The 21,518-nt window shown below is 41.6% G+C and overlaps 1 protein-coding gene across 1 annotated transcript in view; it reads right to left on the bottom strand.

Annotated features, from left to right (window-relative positions):
• Nucleotides 1–1,034: 1,034 nt before the first annotated feature.
• Nucleotides 1,035–21,518, bottom strand: part of NUP210 (nucleoporin 210) — a 54,550-nt gene continuing 34,066 nt past the window's right edge. Inside the window, exons 30-40 of the mRNA XM_075286953.1 lie at nucleotides 21,153–21,327; nucleotides 18,782–18,957; nucleotides 18,174–18,394; nucleotides 14,055–14,191; nucleotides 10,921–11,044; nucleotides 9,117–9,263; nucleotides 7,662–7,912; nucleotides 4,693–4,900; nucleotides 2,483–2,590; nucleotides 2,295–2,369; nucleotides 1,035–1,463 (exon numbers count right to left, since the gene is read on the bottom strand). Coding sequence (XP_075143054.1) covers nucleotides 1,363–1,463; nucleotides 2,295–2,369; nucleotides 2,483–2,590; nucleotides 4,693–4,900; nucleotides 7,662–7,912; nucleotides 9,117–9,263; nucleotides 10,921–11,044; nucleotides 14,055–14,191; nucleotides 18,174–18,394; nucleotides 18,782–18,957; nucleotides 21,153–21,327 — 1,723 coding nt within the window. The 3' untranslated portion in view covers nucleotides 1,035–1,362. The remainder of the gene's footprint in view (nucleotides 1,464–2,294; nucleotides 2,370–2,482; nucleotides 2,591–4,692; nucleotides 4,901–7,661; nucleotides 7,913–9,116; nucleotides 9,264–10,920; nucleotides 11,045–14,054; nucleotides 14,192–18,173; nucleotides 18,395–18,781; nucleotides 18,958–21,152; nucleotides 21,328–21,518) is intronic.

Below are 21,518 nucleotides of genomic sequence, written 5' to 3'. Positions count from 1 at the left end.
AGGATGGTGGCAGGTCCACAGGATCAGCTTTGTGGGGGCAGCCTCAGAAGCCTGTACTATACTCAAAAGCCATTAGCTCCTTGCCCTGTATAGTGACTGAGGTGCAGTCCTGGTGCCTGGCCACTATACAGGGTAAGGAGCCAACTGGTTCCAACCCCACAGAAGTGGCTCTGTACAGTTAACCTATGTGGGGGGCCACCTTTTGGCCCTCGGACAAATTGTACAGAGCCTCTTCCCACAGTCCCAGTTGGGACCTTGCCCTGTATAGTGGCCGGGCACCAGTACTGCACCTCAGTAACTATACAGGGCAAGGAGCTAATTGCTTCCGGCCTAATGTTATATATAGTACAGGTGTCTGAGAGGGCTCTGCACAACTGATCTATGTGGTGGCTGCCTGTGGACCCGCCACCATCCTAAGGGCGGTCCATGAAAAAAAAAAAAAAAAAAATCCCTGAACAAACTCTTGTTTAATAATGACCTGCTAAACCAAGCAAAGCAAAAGGACAGGATATCAAATCAATTACAATAGTATATAGGGGAGCACCGGTCAGTCTACTCACATGCAGCGATACTAAATGTTCCCGGTGATAGTGGTTTCTCGCTATCAGTAACATGCCTCAAGCTCAGAGTACTAAATAGCTAACCATGAAACCGCTCGTACATTAGCACTGAAAGACAATGCTTAGTGGGGCAGTCAGAAGCGAGCCGTACAAGTACAGGGCTGCCAGCTTGTGGCCTCAAAAGGCTTGTCATTTCTGTGGATAAAGACGGTCGTGCACACAGGACTGATTCACAGCTATGCATTTCCAATTGGTCAGGCTCACATTGCAAGGCTACAATTACTAATCAGTGCAAAATATTCCTGAGTTTAACAGAAAGAGCTGCAACGCACAAAGCAATCTACGTTCTACCTGAAGGCAAAGTCGCTCTGAGTGGTCATATAGTCAACCGACAAAAAAAATATGAATAAAAACATCAAAGAACTAAAATTGCAGTAAAAGACGCATAAAATAAACAATTCCACCCAATCCTCATAAAAATATACCATACAATCAAAGGGTTAATACAAACAAGTATCATTAAACTCCAAAAATGAAATCAAGTGGACAGCATTAAAAATTGCTGCCATCTGAAGGTTTGTTACTGGCTTTGCTACCCACTGAGTTTGAGTTTGGTACTAACCCAAGAAGAACAGTGGTATCCACATGTATCAGGGAGAGTACAGTGGCCCTGTATGCATAAACCCATCATCAAACACAACAAAAACACATAAAACGTCAACCTTTTGCTGCATTACATGACACATGCACTACAGAAGGCACCCAAATGACAGATCTGCTCTTTGGTAAGTCCGGGGTTTCTTTAGTTGGAGGCATAGTCTGGACTCCACAGCTGCATAGAGTTGTTTGCCCATTTTGGACTTTGACGATTGGTATAAGTCGCTGGTGATGGAGGTGTAAAATCTAAAAGACGGCAAAAATTATGTAAGTTTTACAAAGTTTTCTCCATTTACGATTTAGAAAGGTTCAGTTTTAAGAGGTTTCATATTTAAAGAGGACCTTTCACCACCTCCACCAATTCTAGTTCTCAGTATCTGTTAATAAGTGCCACTCCACTGAGGTCAGCGCAGCTGGAATTTTCCCTTTAACCCCCACCATGCCTAAGCAACAAGCGTGGTTAGTTTTGGAGGCTGATGTGCTATGTAAGCTCTGTAATATCAGGACACTGTCAGGCAGGGGGTGTGATTCAGAGCTTCAGACACAGCCAGTGACAGATCTCAGAATTACACCCCTTGTCTGTTCCTGCCTGACACCTCCCTCCTGACAGTACAGAGCCTAAACAGCACATCAGACACAAAAACTAACAGCTTGTATTCCTTGGGAATGGTGGGGGCTAGACTCAGTTGAGAGATACCTATTAAATGATACAAAGACCTGCACTTGTTGGAAGTGGTGGAAGGTTCTCTGTAACCCTTGATGATCAAGGCACATCTTTTTATGGGGGTCATTAAAAGGGCCCCATTCTAGCATGCACGGTTTCTAATAAGTATAAAATCCACCACTGTAGAAGCAGAAGACTTTGGGTATGTTCACATTGTTTTTAAATGGGGCGCTCCTTTGCTCAGAATGTCGGGGGGGGAGTAAAACACCCTACAAGATCATGCGACGGATTCATTAGAAGAAGTCTGCAGCAGATTTTCTGAGCAGAAGCGGAAACTACTCAAAAATGTTGTAACAAATCCAGTGTACACTTGTGCAAAGAGTAGAAGTTCATACAATGGTATTAATACATACTGTGTCTTTGTGCAGACTGAGGAGGAGATCTTGGGATAAACGCCGGGTGATTAACAGTCTCTTTTGGTGAAAGAACTACAATAATAATAATGCAAATAAATGAATAAATTATAGGAGAAAAAAGTTATATGATAAAATTGTGAAATTATCAAATTGAAATATTCTTGCATTATGGAATGTGTATTTACCTATAACAGCAATGGCAGCCCCAGCTATGACAGCAAACAAGGTGAAGAAGAACACTGGATAAGAGTCCATGAAGGTCTTGTAGAAGCCATGTTCTCCAGTATAAGGCACTGCAAGACAAATAAACCTAAGTAACACACACACATATATATATATATATATATATATATATACACATATATATATATATATATATATATATATATATATATATATATATAGCAGGTTTTACAGGGATATTAATATCTGTAATGCTGAAATATATACCTTAACATTCCCTCAAATACAGATGGGATTAAAGTTTTCTGGACTTTTTTTTTTTTTAAAAGGTCTGTTAGTGCTATTAATGGGTTAATAAATGCACCCATATACATTTATCAGTGTTTTGAGGGATTTCTGGGAGCTCCTGCTGTCTTCTGCATTTGTTTACAGGGTTCAGCTTCTTGCTTTGTAACTACCACTAAAGCTCCCTCTTCACCTCACTACCCCCTTCCTCTCTCCCATACACCCCTGTCTCTCTAGCTATCCCACCCTCTACTAACCCTCCCTACTTAGTCCAACCCCCCAACCTCATTATATACTTACCTATCTTCCCTCCAGTCGGACAGCTTCTACTACTTTTCTGATTTTACAGATGTGCGCTTTTGTCCCAGCATTGCTCTGTAGCCAACGATCCACTTCTACTGCGCAGAGCTGCACAGTAGAGGTTTATTATTGGCTGCAGAGCACAGAGCAGCGCAAGAACTAGAAAAGAGGGAGGTGCTGTCCCGCAGGAAGAAGCCTGGAAGGAAGATAGGCAAGTATGAATGAGTGGATGGGGGGGGGGGGGGGGAAGAAGAGTAGTAATGACATTCCATTTCACCAGATAACCAGCATATGATGAGCATATGTCCCTGGGCCGGTCACATGACTACCCCAGGGATATGGGTAAATATAGATTTTTGATCACTTGTGTTATTTAGTAGGCAGGGGGAAGGTGTTTAGATTAGTGTAGAGATTTTTATTCCAGACAACTCCTATAAGCACTGCAAGTGGCCATTATTTTTACCAGACGGAAAAGCATTGAGGAATTTTTTTACTACTTCAGTTTTACAAGACGTCACATGTAAGGAGGGGGACAACAGTGGCTCTGTTTACACTTGTGTCACGGCTTCAGTCTAGAACATGTCTGCTGTGACTGAGAGCTTTCTCAAGCAGATCAAAGGGACCCTACTGGCTACAATGGAGTTTACTGTGTTTCAGAATTTGTGATTGCAATAACAATGCTATTTTTGCTGACAAAAATGATTAAAGTTTAACCCTTTCCCACCTCAGTCATTTTTTTACACTCAGCCTTCCAGCAGAGAGCACAACTCTGCTGACGCAGACAGCTATAATTGTTTGGCAATGGTGAGTCTTTTTGCAGACCCAGATGTACTTTTTATACCATTTTGGGGAATGCCTGATGTTTTGATTGCTTTTTATTCAAGTTTTCAGACCACCATATGGAAAAACATTTTTTTTTTTTATAATTTTGTAATCTGCAACACAAGGATCCTTAAAGTGTATTTGTTTTACTTTATTATTAGATCTGATCTAGGAAAGGGTAGCGGTAGGGGGGGGGAATCTGAACTTTTAGGGTTTACTGCTATATTTAGCACTATATAAAGCTAATGCTAATGTATTGTAAAGTACATAGAGTTCTATTACAGGCTGTATAGAACTGTATTGAAGATGGGCCCGAGAGGCTTCATTCAGCCTCAACTGTCAAGACAATGGATTACATGCACTGCAGGCAAAAAGATGCCTTGGTCGCATTTGAGGGAGGCAACTTAACGGTTAATGCTCACCATCATAGCGGTTCTTATTGTGGGCATTGCTGCCAGGTCTCCACTGTTTAATATAGTTGATACGTGACAGCTATGGTGGCCAGTCAATTCATACACCCGAAATTTGGTATATTAGTACAGCGGATTTCAGGAAAGGGTCAAAGGAAAGCCTAAGAGCAAGTTGATACAAATGTCAACCAACCAGCTCCTCATATCTTAACTACCTGGATCCCATAGGATAGCTGGCGTAGAACAGGCAATACTGGTTTACTGTAGTCGTGCTTGAAATTTCACCATTTCAGCGTCACGTTTATAGGACATTTTCAGTTTCATGCCCACAATCTATCCAGGAAGGCCAGAAATCTTTGCCATTTTGCAGAGAAATAATAAAAAACTACTCTTACCATTAACTGGGCCTGTCGCTGCCATCAGTCTGATGGGAACTTCTATGGATTGGTCGGACGTGTAACTAGAAACAAAAAGTAATGTAGACAATGGTCCCTGATGTAAAGTGTGAACATCAGTAAGGCTGACTTCATAGGTCACAAAGCTGGGTACTCCTGTGGACTTTTCTTTTCGATAGACAGTCACCATAGGGGATCCGGTCGCAACCTATGGAAGAGATTATAGAGGCAGAGATATATTAAAGCATGAGGTCTTTTATGAAATGTAAAGTCTAGTCTGAATAACACTGATCCACTTTTTTGTGCTGCAACTCTTACCAGCCCAGGCATATCCATGCATTAGACTGCTGACCCCTCAATGCAAAAGACACAAGGCAATACTATATTTCCCTGGGCGGGGGGGGGAGAAGAACCACTGCACCCATTCAGAAATTAGCCTAGTGATCAGTTGATGGTCATGAATCTGGTTTTAGAAAACCCTGGTGAACAGTGGTCATTATGGGAGGTTTCTGATACCAGAACGTCAATGAAAAGATAACCCCTGTTCAAGGCCGCACCTCTAATGAGGCGACCTGAGGCGGTCGCTTCGGGCGGCGGCGAACGGGCGACTTTTTTTTTTTTTTTTTTTTTTTTTTTTAACTTCGAACCAGCGCAGGAGAGCTGCTTCGCTCTGCGCTGGTTCAGACGTCTGCGTAGGCGGCATCACTAGTCCGCCTATGCACGCTGATACGTACTCAGACGTCTAGGTATCAGCGTGGGCGGCGTCATTACGTGATGACGCTCGCTGATACCTAGAAGTCTGAGGACATATCAGCATGCGTCCGCGGCCTAGTGACGCCACCTACGCAGACGTCAGCCTGCAGGAGAAGAGGATCGCGGAGGCGGCGGGAACAACAACAAGATCGGCGAGTATAAAACTTCTTTTTTTGTTTTATAATAGGCCGCTACCTGCTGGAGTATCTCCAGCAGGTAGCGGCCTATTTACCTACCTCCCCAGACCTGCTCACTGCCGCCCCCGCTTCCGCTTGTACTATAGGCCGCGGAGGCCGGCAGTGAGTAGGCCCGGGCAGGCCGCGATCCCACTACCACTATTATTATATTCGGGGGTCTTTTCAGACCTCCGAGTATAATAATCGAAGACCCAGGGGAGGTGAGGGAACATAATAAACAATGTTACTTACCTCTCCGGGATCAGATGTTACTCCTAGCAGGCTTTGGGCCTATATGGTAATGCCCAGACGTCACGTGGTCTGGAATATTACCATATAGGCCCAAAGCCTGCCCTAGCAGTACCATATAGGCCCGAAGCCTGTGCTAGTAGTAATAGCCTGTTACTGCTAACACAGGCTTTGGCCTGTATGGTACTGCTAGGGCAGGCTTTGGGCCTATATGGTAATATCCCAGACCACGTGATGTCTGGGCATTACCATATAGGCCCGAAGCATGCCAGCATTAAAGAGGACCTTTCATGGGTTTGGGCAAAGGCAGTTCTATATACTGCTGGAAAGCTGACAGTGCGCTGAATTCAGCGCACTGTCGGCTTTCCCGATCTGTGCCCTGGGTGAAGAGCTATTGGTGCCGGTACCGTAGCTCTTCACAGTCAGAAGGGCGTTCCTGACTGTCTGTCAGGAATGTCCTTCTTCCCAGCAGCGCCTATAGTGCTGTGCTGTGTGAGCGGGGAGGAACGCTCCCTCCCCTCCTGATAGTGCTCTTCTATGGACGAGTACTTTGAGCAGAGGGAGGGGGCTCACACAGCACTATAGGCGCTGCTGGGAAGAAGGACATTCCTGACAAACTGTCAGGAACGCCCTTCTGACTGTGAAGAGTTACGGTACCGGCACCAATAGCTCTTCACCCGGGGCACAGATCGGGAAAGCCGACAGTGCGCTGAATTCAGCGCACTGTCAGCTTTCCAGCAGTATATAGAACTGCCTTTGCCCAAACCCATGAAAGGTCCTCTTTAACATCGGGTCCCGGAGAGGTGAGTAACAGTGTTTATTATGTTCCCTCATCTCCCCTGGGGCTCCGATTATTATACTCGGGGGTCTGAAAAGACCCCTGAGTATAATAATAGTTCATGGGTGTGCAATTGTGGGGCATAATAGAGCTTGAAGGTTCCACTGTGGCCCCTGTAACCTCTATTATGCTCCACAGTAGCCCCGCTGCAACCTCTATTGTGCCACTGTGGGGCATAATATAGGCTGCAGGGGCCGCTGTGGGAGAATTGAGGAGTCAAAGATGTCTATGTTTCAAACTTTACAGAGTCAAGTCACAGCTGAAAGAAGTGGTCATGGCGGTCCAAAGGGAAGAGACTGGAAATGTGGGGAGACGTCTCCTGTGAGTATTACTGCATGTGAGTATTACAGGCAGCAGAGAGGCTAGGTTCACCACTGCCCCTGTTTAGGTTGAAGCAGGCACGGTTGTCTTGAGAATTCATCGGGGAGAACTGAAACTTAGTGATAAATCCCACAGTGTGGGAAAACTGCTAAAATGCAGTATATGAGTTGTACTCTATAATGTGCAGAAATGGTGCAATTTCTCATACACATTATACTATTGAATTATGCAAAGTTGTTAAAAGATTGGTGAACATTTGAATCATAGGGAGTCTTCAGAGCCCAAACCAGCAGACTGATTCAAGTGACAACAACCTTTAATGGTATTTTGACCTTGTGAATTGGTGCCACCTCTGCCATTATTGTCAATCTGCGTTACCACTTACCTGGTTGGCGCAAAGGCAATGCCCTCACTCCTCCAAAGAACTAATTTGCTCCTGACAAAAACAGATACATTGGCACAAGTTCTTTCAGCACTCTTAAGACATGACACAGATGGGACTTGTGGGATATAAAGGGGACTGTGACAAATTTCTATAATACAGCATCAATAAACCAACACCACTTGTATAGATTCCCACTTCATTAAAATGTATGCTCGCACAGAAGGACGATTAGCATTGGAACGCTCACCTCCAGACTGTTCAGAACTTCTGCAGCTCCAAATATCTTTATGTCGGCTGTTGTATAATGATTGCTGAGAACAATTTCTTTCTGATTGGCATAAAATCCAGGATAAACAGACACCAGCGCACTGATCTGCTCCCTGTAGACGTGATTCCCAAGTATGGAAGCTGTTACAGTCAGAGACGTGTCCCCCATGCTGAGATGTTTTAGCTGGCTCTCTGAAAGCTGCTGTCTTGAGAGGGAACAGGTGTAGTGACCTAGATATCGTACACATAAGATAATGGTGAGGAGCCTGCTTGTGCAGCTCACATCAGACTTGACAGCTAAGAATTAGCAAGTTGTCTCAAGATAAAGTGACACACAGCACATCATTCATCTGCATAGATGTATTAAAGGAGAAAAATAGCAAATTAAACAAGGGTGTGGAGAACGGCTTCAAATGTACCCAGATCCCAAGAAAAAGCAAGAAGGAGAAAACTTGTCTCTAGTGTAAATCACGCACATATATAGCACAAAGTGAAAATATAACAAAATGTTTTGGAAACAAAAGAACATTACGGTGTATGAAGTACTTTTGCAAAAATCAAACTTTTTTTGTTGTATATAATACCGTATATACTTGAGTATAAACCGACCCAAATATAAGCAGAGGCCCCTAATTTTACCACAAACAAAACTGGGAAAACTTATTGACTCAAGTATAAGCCTAGGGGGAAATGCAGCAGCTACTGGAAAATGTTAAAAATTAAAATGGCTGGAATTTTTGGATGCAGTAGATGCTGGGAAAGAGGAGGGGGTGTTTTGGTTGCCTGTCTGCCCCTTCCCTGAGCTTGAGGACTGGGTCCCCCCCCCCAGTTGGAACTCAGCCTGGCTGAATATAGGGTATCTGCAGTACCCCTTCCCGATGGAATAGGAGCAATGCAGATACCCTATATTCAGTAGACCGCGCACTTTCAGACACAGGGATACCTAATGTGAATGTGTTTCAAAGTAAGGGGGCGTTCACACTACCGTCTGTGTCCGACAGGTAGTGTGTGTGTCTGCTCAAAATCTCTCACGGACATTAGGAGCGGACACTAGCTGTGTCCGTGACACTTGTCATTTATTTAAATGGCGATCGTTAATTTGCACTCCGTGCCCTTCCTTCACTGTCCGCAAGTAAAGATGTCAGACTTTTCAAGCGGACAGAAAATCCCTACATTCAAACTGAATTCAAACAGGCGGATGGCATAATGATGTGTGAACCAAGCCTAACACTAATGCTTCACACAGCCGATCTAGAAAACGTTAACTACAAGAGGGAGTTTTTGATTTTAGGTAATGTGATACAGGTTATACAACCATGTTCAGTGACCTTGCTTACAACAGGATGGTCACTAAACAGGGACTGGTCCAGGTGACAAAAACTAAAACCACTGCCATACAAAATAAAACAGATATCAGCATACAGAATCAATGTACCTGTCTCTACATCAAATCCTGTTTTAACAGAAAATATTTCAGGAAGTGGAACATCTGGATTCTGATCTTTAAAATGCAGATGGCAATTGATGAGATTTCCTGGGTGAAGGTCTTGTATGGCTTCAATCTGCGCAGAAGAACATTCGCCTGGAAATAAAAGGGAGAAAAGAAAAAAAGAAAACTAAATTTTTAACGTACAAATATTAAATAACCCAAGACCATCAATGGATAGAGGAAAACAACATGAAAATCAATTGTTGCCGAGCTGCCTTGGACAACTTTATTAAAAACAGGTTAATTAATGTAACTTAATTCCTTACATAGATTTAGCAGGTAATAGTAATCACTGGGGAACAGACGGCAGGAAAGAGCAATGATCCAATCTCACTAGAGGATTGCTGTAAAGCTCACAGAATGACACCATCCTTCAGCCTGTTTACCACTGCAGCCTAGCTGGAGAGGCCAGTTCATATGTAGTAGTCAGTGAAAACTATTAGGAAGCGTTATATACAGTGCATTCATGTCAAAGGATTTTTATACACAGTTTTGTATAAAACCGGTGACTGGGGAAAACAGGCTGAGCCAAGGGCCTGGAGACCAGCACAAAGCTGTGGTCTGACGCCGATCGGCGTCAAAACGCGTAGCCCTGTCCACGCCATTACTGGAACCTCAATAAATACGGCTTTCAAACTCAATTTTTGTGTTGCATCCTTCCACGGTAGCGCTCTACACTTTTTTTTTTGCTTTCTTGTACTGTCAAGGGAGTGGTAGACAATAAAGAGTAACCACTTGACGGGATACAGATATCAATAGCCAAAACTAATGGCATCAATATTTCTGCAACAGGGGCAGCAGTCCTTTAGAGAGATATAGAATTCAAGGGGTTTCAGGATACAACAGCTCATTTTTATCCTCAGTATCTGGTTTTATTTCTTAGAACAAAAATTCTGATACTGGATCCTATATTTTTTAGCATAAGTCTTTCATATGTACAGTAAAAGTATTTATTAAAATTAGCCATTTCTACTAATATCTATCATTACAATTCACTCTTTCCGATAAAATGCTTTGCCATAATAAAATGGAGGCTTATGTATGTTTAGCATGATTTTCTAAATCTCTACTTATGGAGTAGTAATAACTGCTGTTGGCTGGTTATTTGTCAGTGGCTTGTAAAACTGTTGTGTGTAATTGCGGCCATGGGCTAAGCTCACACTGGGGTCATTGTACTGCATAAAGGAGGCATTCATATGAACAGAGAGATGAATGGTTTCTCACTTCTTAAGAAAAGGGCAGCTGAAGCGGACAAAAAGATGGTTTGGATGGGTGCTCGAGAGACCAAACAGCACAAGCACAGTGAAGTGGATAAACATCCCCCTTAAAAGTCCCCATAACCTCTGGTTACCAGCTTGAAACACAACTAGGTCTTCCTTCTAAACTCTGAGGAGACTACAGAGGGCTTCAAACAATGCCATTGTCACCAAAAGATAAACAGGGCTCAACATGCTATTATAGAAGTATCTGATGCTCTACAGAGCACACATGAACTGAATTGTCTGTATAACATATATATATATATATATATATATATATATATATATATATATATTTTTTTTTTTTATTTTGATATTACATATATCTATTTGTATGTATACATGCACAGACTATCCAGGCAGAGGTATAGCATTGGTGGAAATAAAGACAACACTCTGAAGGAGAAAATACATTTTGTAATATTGTTTGCGCTGCCTGCTAAGATAGGCCATTCATCCAGAAAACTGTAAGAACCATTTGTTAGATTTACCTTTCAAATTGTTGCCATTTTCCCCAATATCCACAAGGAATTTATGAATATTTGCAGACTGCAAATTGATTTTCTCTCCATTTGCATCCACAACCCGTGTTCTCTGTGGTGAATGTATTAACACCTGAAATAGGCAAAAGAAAAAAAGAATTATTTGAATATTAGATAGAGAAATCTCTTGGCATGTAATGACACAAACAGCATGCACTGAAATAGCCAGCATTTACATATGTATAGTGATATTTCCCATGCAGCGTGTCTACCTGCAGTGAATGGAATTACATTTCACAGAAAATAAATGCAAATCAAAATAAAGCAGAAGACTAAAATAAAACAAGATTACTTGGATCTGTGACCACGGCATAACTAGAATGAAAAATAACCATCCTGCTGCTTGTCTGTACCGCTGACCACAAAAGCACCATAGGGACCATCAATCTGCATTTCATTACATTTTCCTCTGAATCATGGATTTGACAGTACGATAATTCTGAAGCCATAGGCTACTCTATACTCAAACTACAGGATAGGAGATAACCGTGTCATTGGCAGGGGTCCAACCGCAGGGATCAGAAGAAGGTGGGGGGATCCTATATCACATGTATGACTGAGCAGTAGGTTGCACATGTGCACTGCCATTCCACTCATCTCTATGTCATTGCTAAAATGAAGCCAATAACAACACTCGGCTACCGTTACAGAACTGAACAAACATGAGAAACCTGCCAATCCATTTAAGTGAGGAACTCGGGACCCCTATTCTCATAAACCATGGATGCTGAGTGATCCTCAGGATAGGGGAAAATTAATTGAATACCCCCTTAAAAGGCACACGAGGCTGTAATTGCCCCAAGGGAGGTCCTAAGCCAAGCTCTCCACAGTGAACCCCGTAATCTTCATTGACAGCTCCACCACTGGGCAAGGTCACTGTCTGTACCGAATTCTGGCACATACTCTGCAGTCCCACTTCAGTATTCTCCCTGCTACGAAGAATGTCCATGATACTATAGCCCCTTCCCATATACGCAGTAGGGCACACTACTAACTCCTATTTAGCCACACTTCAACACTAACTCCTGCTCAGACTCCTTCACAAATGGCTGACAGCCAGGATCAGTCAGAAGAAGTAAAGATCATCCAACTCATTGAAAAACCAGGGATGAAATTCCTATAAAAGTAAATATGTAGCAAACTGCTCATGATAAATAACAGAGTGTAATAAAATAATTACTCAGGTTAATTTAGAAGCCAATTCTGACTCCACATCTCTGATGTAAAGGATAGTCAAGAGAGTTTGCACTGCTATCCCCCCAGCACATGAATGTGGACAGTCGGGGCTAAACGTAGGAGAGCCTTATCTTGTATACTAATCCATACAGCAACAGAGGAGTAAATATGGTGAAACATAAGACCAAGACATAAGATAGAGTAACTCATAGAGGTGATGTGCATACGTTTGGAGATTTTTAGTTGTTCCTTTGAGTCGCACAATCACCAAACTGGCATGCTATGGTTGCATTTGTGCTTAACCCCAGTAAGACCATTAAACAAGTAACAGAGTATTAGGGATGGGCGAATAATAGAGATTCTAATTTAGGTCATATTTTAACTTGATTACGATTAATTAACTAGAACTGTATGACCCCCCTGTATGACAGTCAGCAATGCTGACTGGATAGCGTACAGATGGCGACATATTCTTTAGACTATGACGGTGTAAGAAAGGGTGACATGGATGGAAAATAATTGAAATCAGTTAATTAATTTGCTTTAAGCTGACTCAAATTAGCTTACGATTAAATTGCCCAGCCCTACATAGTATACTTAGAAGAGTGACAGCAATACATTTTATTTAAGCGAGAAAAGAGCCCCTTTAATGAACTGACAGATCTCATCCAGAACAAATTCCCCTTCTAGGACTACAATAGTTTATCCGAGTCTTACAAGAAAATCCTCCATGAATTTTGCAGATATTGCTGAACCCTGCATAGGAGGTTATTTTTAGCAGTAAGTGGCAGAGATGGAGGCAAAGGTAATTCCACTAGGAACAGTTCTTCACAAAAGGATCTGTCAGCTCTCTTGTCCTTTTTTAGTAAATACATGTATTCCCAAAAGAATGACAATTCTGGGGATTTTGGATTAAAGCTCCGAGTTGTACTGTTCCCCAGTTATTCCTCCTGGACCTGCACTTGATCGTCGGTATATAATTAATGCGTTAGAATAACATGCAGCAGTTACAAAAATGTGCAAAACTACTCAAAAAAGTTGCAAATGCTACACGAGAATAGATCATGTAAGTGATATATAATAACAGTACCAACATATCAAACACACCCAGGAAAATGACATAAAAAGTTTGTACATCTTTATTGTAAATTCATAAAAACATACAGATAAATAAAGACAAACACATGAACATCCAAATAAAGCCACATCTGAATGAAACATATAGGACTATACCTCATTAATATACATGGATAAGATTATACTAGCACTACTAACTCCACCATTAAAGATCATATAGAAATCAATAAGTCTTAATGAACCAGTATATCAATATTAAAAACTGTAGCAAAGCAGCAGAGATCAGGGGGAGGCACAATACAGACCATAGCAGGGGAACACAACCCAGTGCACATTTGCTCAGCGGCTTGGTCAAGGGAAGGATTCTCTTGACGAAGCCATTGGCGTAAAGCCTCGATAGCAAATTGTGGCACCTAGTGCAGTAGAATGAAAACTACAGTAACAAACTGGAGTATCAAGGGGCATCCATCTCTTCCACTGCCAATCCCCAGGTTATAGAAGTTGGAGTTTAGTTTTACGTTTAATCTTTATTTGCTACTAATGTGATATGATGATGAGAGTTTTCACAGGACACAGGTCAAGATTCATTATAAGGGTGCATTCAGACTACGTAACGCCGGGCGTGTATGAGAGCCGTACACGCCGGCATTACGGCAGACTGCCGAACACTTCCCATTCACTTCAATGGGAGCGCTCGTAAACGCCGCTGTTACGAGCGCTCCCATTGAAGTGAATGGGAAGTGTTCGGCAGTCTGCCGTAATGCCGGCGTGTACGGCTCTCATACACGCCCGGCGTTACGTAGTCTGAATGCACCCTAAGGGTTCCTTACCTCTCGATAGGTCTTGAGCAACCCAGGAATTTCATAATACACAATAACAAGTCCAGAATCTCGTGCTAGAGCAGCGCCAGACTTAGGATCAATCTGAAGAATTGAATTAGAGGAAGTGCTCCATGTCCCTGGCATACCTGGGAACAAAAAGTTGTTGTATTAGTCAGCACAGCTATAGCCCAACATGCAAACAAACTCAACATATGCCCCACCTACGTACCATGAGTGGCCTTACCTTTTCTTCTAAAACTGTGGCACTGGCCTTATCAGTGGTATACAGGGGGGTAATATCTCACTCTATTATAGAGTATTTTCAGACAGGTGTATTCATTTTGGGAAATACGGATTTCCTAGACTGAACACTGTCTGGGGACCTGGTCTCACAGTATCAGTCATCTATAATACTGTGAGTCATGAAAGTACGATCATGCAGTGGGACAATATATTGCCCAGGAAATACAGCCAACGTATGGTCCGTATTTCATGGACTGAATACACCCATGTGATACATAAAACTGTCATATAGGATGAAAAGCTGATTTATAGCTCATTCAATCTTGGGACAATACACTCTAGATTTTTGGACATCTAGTGATAGCATATCATCTTTAGAAGACGTGCGGTGCTACCAGAGGCTTTACTATTCTGTACAGCTATTGAAATACCAGACCGGGCTTACAGGTCCCTAGTGGTTTCAGAGCTGTGAACACACATCCTATAAGAGAAGGTTCTATAAAGAGCACAAACTCAAGCACACAAGGCAACATGGGAAATAAGGATGTGACAGTCAATGAGCAGACTGAGCTTGTGCAGCTAAACTGTAGGTATTGCAAAGCAAATACTATTACATCCTGCAGGCAATCTATGATTTTGGTCAAGACCTGTAGTCTGTCATCGCCACAGCAAAATACATCGAGAAAGATTCATCAAAAATACTGCAAAGGAAAGTAGAGAAGTTCTTGCATTCATCTTCCACAGGACCTCTGAGAAATGAGTTGGTGAACTTTTCTCTTGTGCTAGTTTTGATAAATCTATTCCACAATTTCAGCTGAAAAGTTAGAAATCCACAAAAAATACGATGTACTATAAACCCAAAAAGCAGTCTATAGTTTGTCATCTTTCCCAACAGCTTGAAAGTACTTTGATAGTGAAGCAGCCGGTCTTGTAATACTTTGCGGGAGTGTAAGATACTCCATAATGAGGGGAAGTTATGGATCCCTAATCTCCAGATTTCTAATGTCCAAGATAAGTAAATAAAATAGGGCTCGGAGAAGATAAGAATGGACCGTTGGGGGGGGGGGGAATTACATATACAGTATAATATATATATATATATATATATATATATATATATATATATATATATATATATATATATATATATATATATATATATATCCCTGCAATTCTGTCAGATAATACTCAGTTTCTTCCAGAAAATAATTACAAGCACAAACTCTTTGGTATAAAAAAAAAAAAAAAAAAAAAAAAAAAAAAAAAGTCAAATCATTGATCACTTTACACAAAACTCCAAAAATGGGCCGGTCAAAAGTATTGGCACCCTCAGCCTAATACTTGGTAGCACAACCCTTAGACAAAATAACTGCGAACAATTGCTTCCGGTAACCATCAATGAGTTTCTTACAAGGCTCTGCTCGAATTTTAGACCATTCTTCTTTGGCAAACTGCTCCAGGTCCCAGAGATGTGAAGGGGGCCTTCTCCAAACTGCCATCAAGAGATCTCTCCACAGGTGTTCTATGGGATTCAGGGCTGGACTCATTGCTGCCACTTTACAAGTCTCCAGGGCTTTCTCTCAAACCATTTTCTAGTGCTGACCTGAAGTGTGTTTTGGGTCATTGTCCTGCTGGAAGACCCATGACCTCTGAGGGAGACCCAGCTTTCTCACACTGGGCCCTACATTATGCTGCACAATGTGTTGGTAGTCTTCAGACTTCATAATGCCATGCACACGGTCAAGCAGTCCAGTGCCAGAGGCAGCAAAGCAACCCCAAAACATCAGGGAACCTCCGCCATGTTTGACTGTAGGGACCGTGTTCTTTTCTTTGAAGGCCTCTTTTTTTTTTTCCTGTAAACTCTATGTTGATGCCTTTTCCCAAAAAGCTCTACTTTTGTCTCATCTGACCAGAGAACATTCTTCCAAAATGTTTTTGGCTTTCTCAGGTAAGTTTTGGCAAACTCCAGCCTGGTTTTTTTATGTCTCTGGGTAAGAAGTGGGGTCTTCCTGGGTATCCTACCATACAGTCCCTTTTCATTCAGACGCCGACGGATAGTACGGGTTGACACTGTTGTACCCTCAGACTGCAGGGCAGCTTGAACTTGTTTGGATGTTAGTCAAGGTTCTTTATCCACCATCCGCACAATCTTGCGTTGAAATCTCTCGTCAATTTTTCTTTTCCGTCCACATCTAGGGAGGTTAGCCACAGTGCCATGGGCTTTAAACTTCTTGATGACACTGCGCACGGTAAACATAGGAACATTCAGGTCTTTGGAGATGGACTTGTAGCCTTGAGATTGCTCATGCTTCCTCACAATTTTGCTTCTCAAGTCCTCAGACAGTTCTTTGGTCTTCTTTCTTTTCTCCATGCTCAATGTGGTACACACAAGGACACAGGTCAGAGGCTGAGTCAACTTTAATCCATTTCAACTAGCTGTAAGTGTGATTTAGTTATTGCCACCTCCTGTTAGGTGCCTCAGGTAAGTAACAGGTGCTGTTAATTACACAAATTACAGAAGCATCACATCACATTTTTCAAACAGTGTCAATACTTTTGTCCACCCCCTTTTTTTATGTTTGCAGTGGAATTATATCCAATTTGGCTTTTTGACAATTCTTTTTGTGGTTTTCCATTGAAGACAAATTAAATGAAGATAATACCAAAGAATTTGTGATTGCAATCATTTTCTGGAAGAAAATGAGTAGTATCTGACAGAATTGCAGGAGTGCCAATACTTTTGGCCAAGTGTGTGTGTGTGTGTGTGTGTGTGTGTGTGTGTGTGTGTGTGTATAATATATTTTAATTTTTTTTTTCCATTCGGGCCTAATCAGGAGTAGGATGCCGCAACGGGATGCCAATGCATTGCATCCTGTCGCAGCTATCCGCGCCAAAAAGGCCACATGGTGGAAAAGATTTCCGCCGTGTGTACATACCTTAAAGAGTTACTGGACATTATTTTGATACTATTGCACATTTTTGTCCATAACTTTATGTAGTAATGTGAGGTGCTCAGATCACATTTAGACTATGTGCATTTTCTTGAGACTGCTTTTGGCTGTGTGATCCTATTTCCATGAGTTAATATGCTCGTGCAAGGTTTGTTTTTTATTGCTAAAATGTGTTAAAGAAGATCTTTCACCACCTCCATCAATTCTAGTTCTTAGACTCTGTTAATAGGCACCACTCCACTGAATTCCAGCACAGTTGGCATTTTCTATCTAGCCTCTGATGTTCCTGAGTAATAAGCACAGTTAGGCCCGTGTTCAGATCTGCGCATGGGTTTCCAGTCGGGGAGTCCATTTGGGGACTCCCCGAACGGAAATCTAGTCTGCATAAAAAAAAAAGTGGCTACCTTAGGACACCTGTGGACCCCACACTTTGCAGCGTGTTTCTCTCTGCATTTTTCATGTGGAGAGGGGAATGGAATGACCTGAACGCAGATGTGAACTTCGTCTTGGTGCCCGATGTACTATTTAGGTTCTGTAATGTCAGAAGGGCAGTGTCAGGCAGCGGGTGTGATTCAGAGCTCCTATCAAAGGCAGGCAGTGTCAGATCAGAATCACACCTTTTATTTTCTCCTGCATGCAGATAAGGGGTGCTGGAATCAGTGGAGAAACAGCCAGTAAAGAGCTGGACTCATTGGAGGTGGTAATATTGTTCTCCTGGGTTTTCATCTTTGGTGGTAATTTATATTGCTATACAGAAGTCTAAAAAAAAAGTTGAAAACCATTGGTCTAGAATCTAGGCTTTTAATTCATTTCTGGATATAGTAGACTGCAATTACAGATATGTGCAAAATAAATAGAATTTATATTTACATTTAAAATGGGTGAACTTTCCTCTGAAATCTAATAAAATGAGGCTTAAATAATAGTTTCTTACCTTCCTGACTAGTTATTGGGCTTGTAAAACATAAGACATCACCAAGTACAACGTCTTCCTTCACAGCTGGGTAAATGCTGTGCTGCACGGGGATAGGAACATAATCGGAAATTCCAGGATTCTCAGTATCCCACACCCTAAATATTGTTAAACCAGCATTGACTGTGCGCATGATAAAACTGTCATTTGTGGGTCCCTTTCCAATCTGTACAAAATCATCCCTGAAAGCAAGAATTTAATATAATATAATGAATGAACATACACAACTAATACAACAGCATCATGTAAACCACTCAATCTAAGCATGTATGTCACAACACTGCCATCATGTGGTTAAAAGATGTACTACTAATCTCATAAAACATTTACATATTTGTGAAAGATCCACTAAGGACTGCAGAAAGGCAAGATGTATTTCACAGCGCTTTTAACCATTTTAATATATTTATGCCAGATGTGAAGGTTAGATATGGTCTGAATACTAGAGAAATAAGGATTGACCAGTAAATAAAACATGACCATTGTGTTCTATGACCGCAGGTTTCCACCATCACACAGAACTAATGGCTTTATTAATCCAAAGAAATACCGAAGGAATCAACTCAAACCTGTTAATTGCGAAGTTGAGAATGGAATTCTGTGCGTGAAACATCTCGCCGGTGTTGTCATGGAAACGGGCTGAGAAACGTAATGTGGCTCCCAGAGGAATCGCAGACAACAAATGACCGCTTCCAGTGTGTATGGCTGGGCTAGTCACAATGCGCATATATGAAATTGGCGATACCTGTGTGATAAAAGGCAGAAAATGGAAAAAAAAAAAAAAGATAATTTCCTTAAAGGAACCTGTTCTGTTCTACGTGCAGACATAGGTGTAGGGCAGGAGATGAGCAGACTGGAATATAGTTTAGTGGGAAAAGAGTCTGTATAACCGGTGTTGGAATCCCTGCTCTTTCTATGCCAAGGAGTCCGGTGGGTGGTCCGCCAGTCACTGACAGCTATCTTTACATGCACAGTCAGAGAGAGGAGGCTGTCAAACCATGGACCGGCTTATAACTATATGTTTATATCAGCTGATAAAAGGATTTCATTGTAGAAACTTTTATCCAAATGATCTAGGACTCATTCACTCTGAGTATTTCTGATCTTTTTGCAACGATAATATTAATTATAATAAAAGATAAATATAATTAGTCCAGAAAAGCCCATAACTAACACCCATTACCTATCCATAGTATAATTAGAAAGGGGTGGAATAGGGAGACAGTCACACCTATGTACTGCCACTCCATTGCTTGGCAGAAAATACCAGATCCTGCCATTACTGTCAGTCCATTAAAGACTAAGTGACTGGCAGAAAACATGGGCAACTACTATGTGTTAGTGTCTCATGAGAATGGGTGCCCTGAGGGTTTCTTGCCCTCATACAATTATTGCCTATGCTGTGGGAAGGTGATCGGTTACCATTATGTGACAACCTCCTTTTAACTGTTAAAAGTCTGTCTTCTTATAGCCACCATTAAACTGGGCTACTGTATGCAGTACAGGACGTTGTGCATCGTGCATCCTCTTTGCTATTGTGTCCTATGAGTGTATACAGCACAGGCTGCTGCTGCTGACGACAACTCAGCTTCCTGTTTGCACACACACATAGGAGATAATAGGACAGACTAGTGCTGCTGGGAACTTCCTGTGCTGGCTGGAAGCTCATTAGCATATGAATAAAAACGGTCTTCTACAGAAAGCACCGAGGCAATTTACATACTAAAGGTAGGTGTGGAATAGCCTTTCTAAAGCCTATGCAAGGATGTGATTAGTTAAAAATGACGTTTCCCAATGATAGAGCCCCTTTAATATAAGGTCTAATTAGGAAGACTTCTTGGGGGATCAAATACTAGGACCTCAATATTGGCACAGACTGAATCATTACAGGAGGAGGTGGGGCCGTCTCACAGGAAGACGTGTGGAAGGTAAGCATATAATATGGGTCGGGCATTGGGCTGAGTAGGTAGGGAAGGGCAGGATAGGTAGAGAGAGAGGGAAGGGGTGTATGGGGGGTGAGGAAAGAGGAGGAAGGTGAGAGGGGTTAGTGAGGAAGTTATCAGGAAGCTGAAGGAGTAAACAAAAGAAAGACACCAGGAGCTCCCAGAGACGTCCTGAAATCACTTAAAACAATGTAAAAAGGTATATGGGTGCATTTATTAACCCATTAATAGTGCTAACAGACACTTTTTAAAAACCCCTTTAACTTCTCTTTGGAAGAAACAAACCTAAGCCTTTCAGATTTAACAGCTCCCACCCTCCCCAAGCAGATCTCCTTGCCCTTGTCCTACAATAAACGGGCAACCGACATCGAATATGACACATCTTTAATCCAGGCTCCCATTGATATGAGCTTTTAATAACCCTACAAAGAGAGGATTCTACTCCAGCTCTATTGTTGCTAGGTAAATCAATCAAAGCTACAGCCCCGGCCATAAATAATGGTCTCAGTATGGGTTTTACAGCCAGCCAAGAAACTAATAAAATTTCAGCTATAACTTATGTCACTTTTCAGCAGTTCTACACAAGCACCACCATGCACTTTTTATTAAGCTTCCAACACTGACATATAGAAGGATTTTCGACTTAAAATCACAGATATGCCTACTAAAGAGAAAAGCTAATGTTTCGTATCCAATATAACAAAAAAGCTAATTATACAGAGGATTCCACCCTTATCTCAAGTTTGGAAAGGACTCCAATTTCTTATTAAACCAATTCAGTACAATATTGTGACTAGCTAGTAGAACACTAGACCGAATGCAAGACACAACACAACCACTGGGTGGCCAAATGCAGGCAAGGCAGAAGATCACAAAAGCATGTTGTTTTGAAAAGTTGGTTCTCTCAAATATATCTGCACATGTCCAGCTAAAAGAGAAGGCAAAAAGGACACATCTGTAATTATTAATAATAGCAATAGACTGCTGGGAAATTTACCTTAACTGACACTATGATGGTTTGGTTGATTCCAAAGGGTTCCCGAGAATTAATTTCTATTGTAGAAACTCCAGTGAGAGACCCCGATGTCAGCAGTCCATTACTGTCCACCTGTACTACAGGTCTCTTGTTTGGCCCATCCAGTATCCGGTAGTTAACAGTAGTTGCTTGGTCCCTGTAGAAAAAAAATACTTAATAATAAATAATAATAATAATAATAATAATAATAATAATAATAATAATAATAATAATAATAATAATAATAATAATAATAATAATAAATAATAATCATAATAATATCTTACTACGGTAAATCAAGATGCGGAAATCAAACCATATTAAACAAAAGAAAACACAAAAGCTATT

Source organism: Leptodactylus fuscus, chromosome 9, assembly GCF_031893055.1.
Source record: "Leptodactylus fuscus isolate aLepFus1 chromosome 9, aLepFus1.hap2, whole genome shotgun sequence".
Classification (NCBI taxonomy): domain Eukaryota; kingdom Metazoa; phylum Chordata; class Amphibia; order Anura; family Leptodactylidae; genus Leptodactylus; species Leptodactylus fuscus.
The sequence above is the reverse complement of the archived record's forward strand: the minus strand, read 5'-3'. Positions and strand labels throughout refer to the sequence as shown.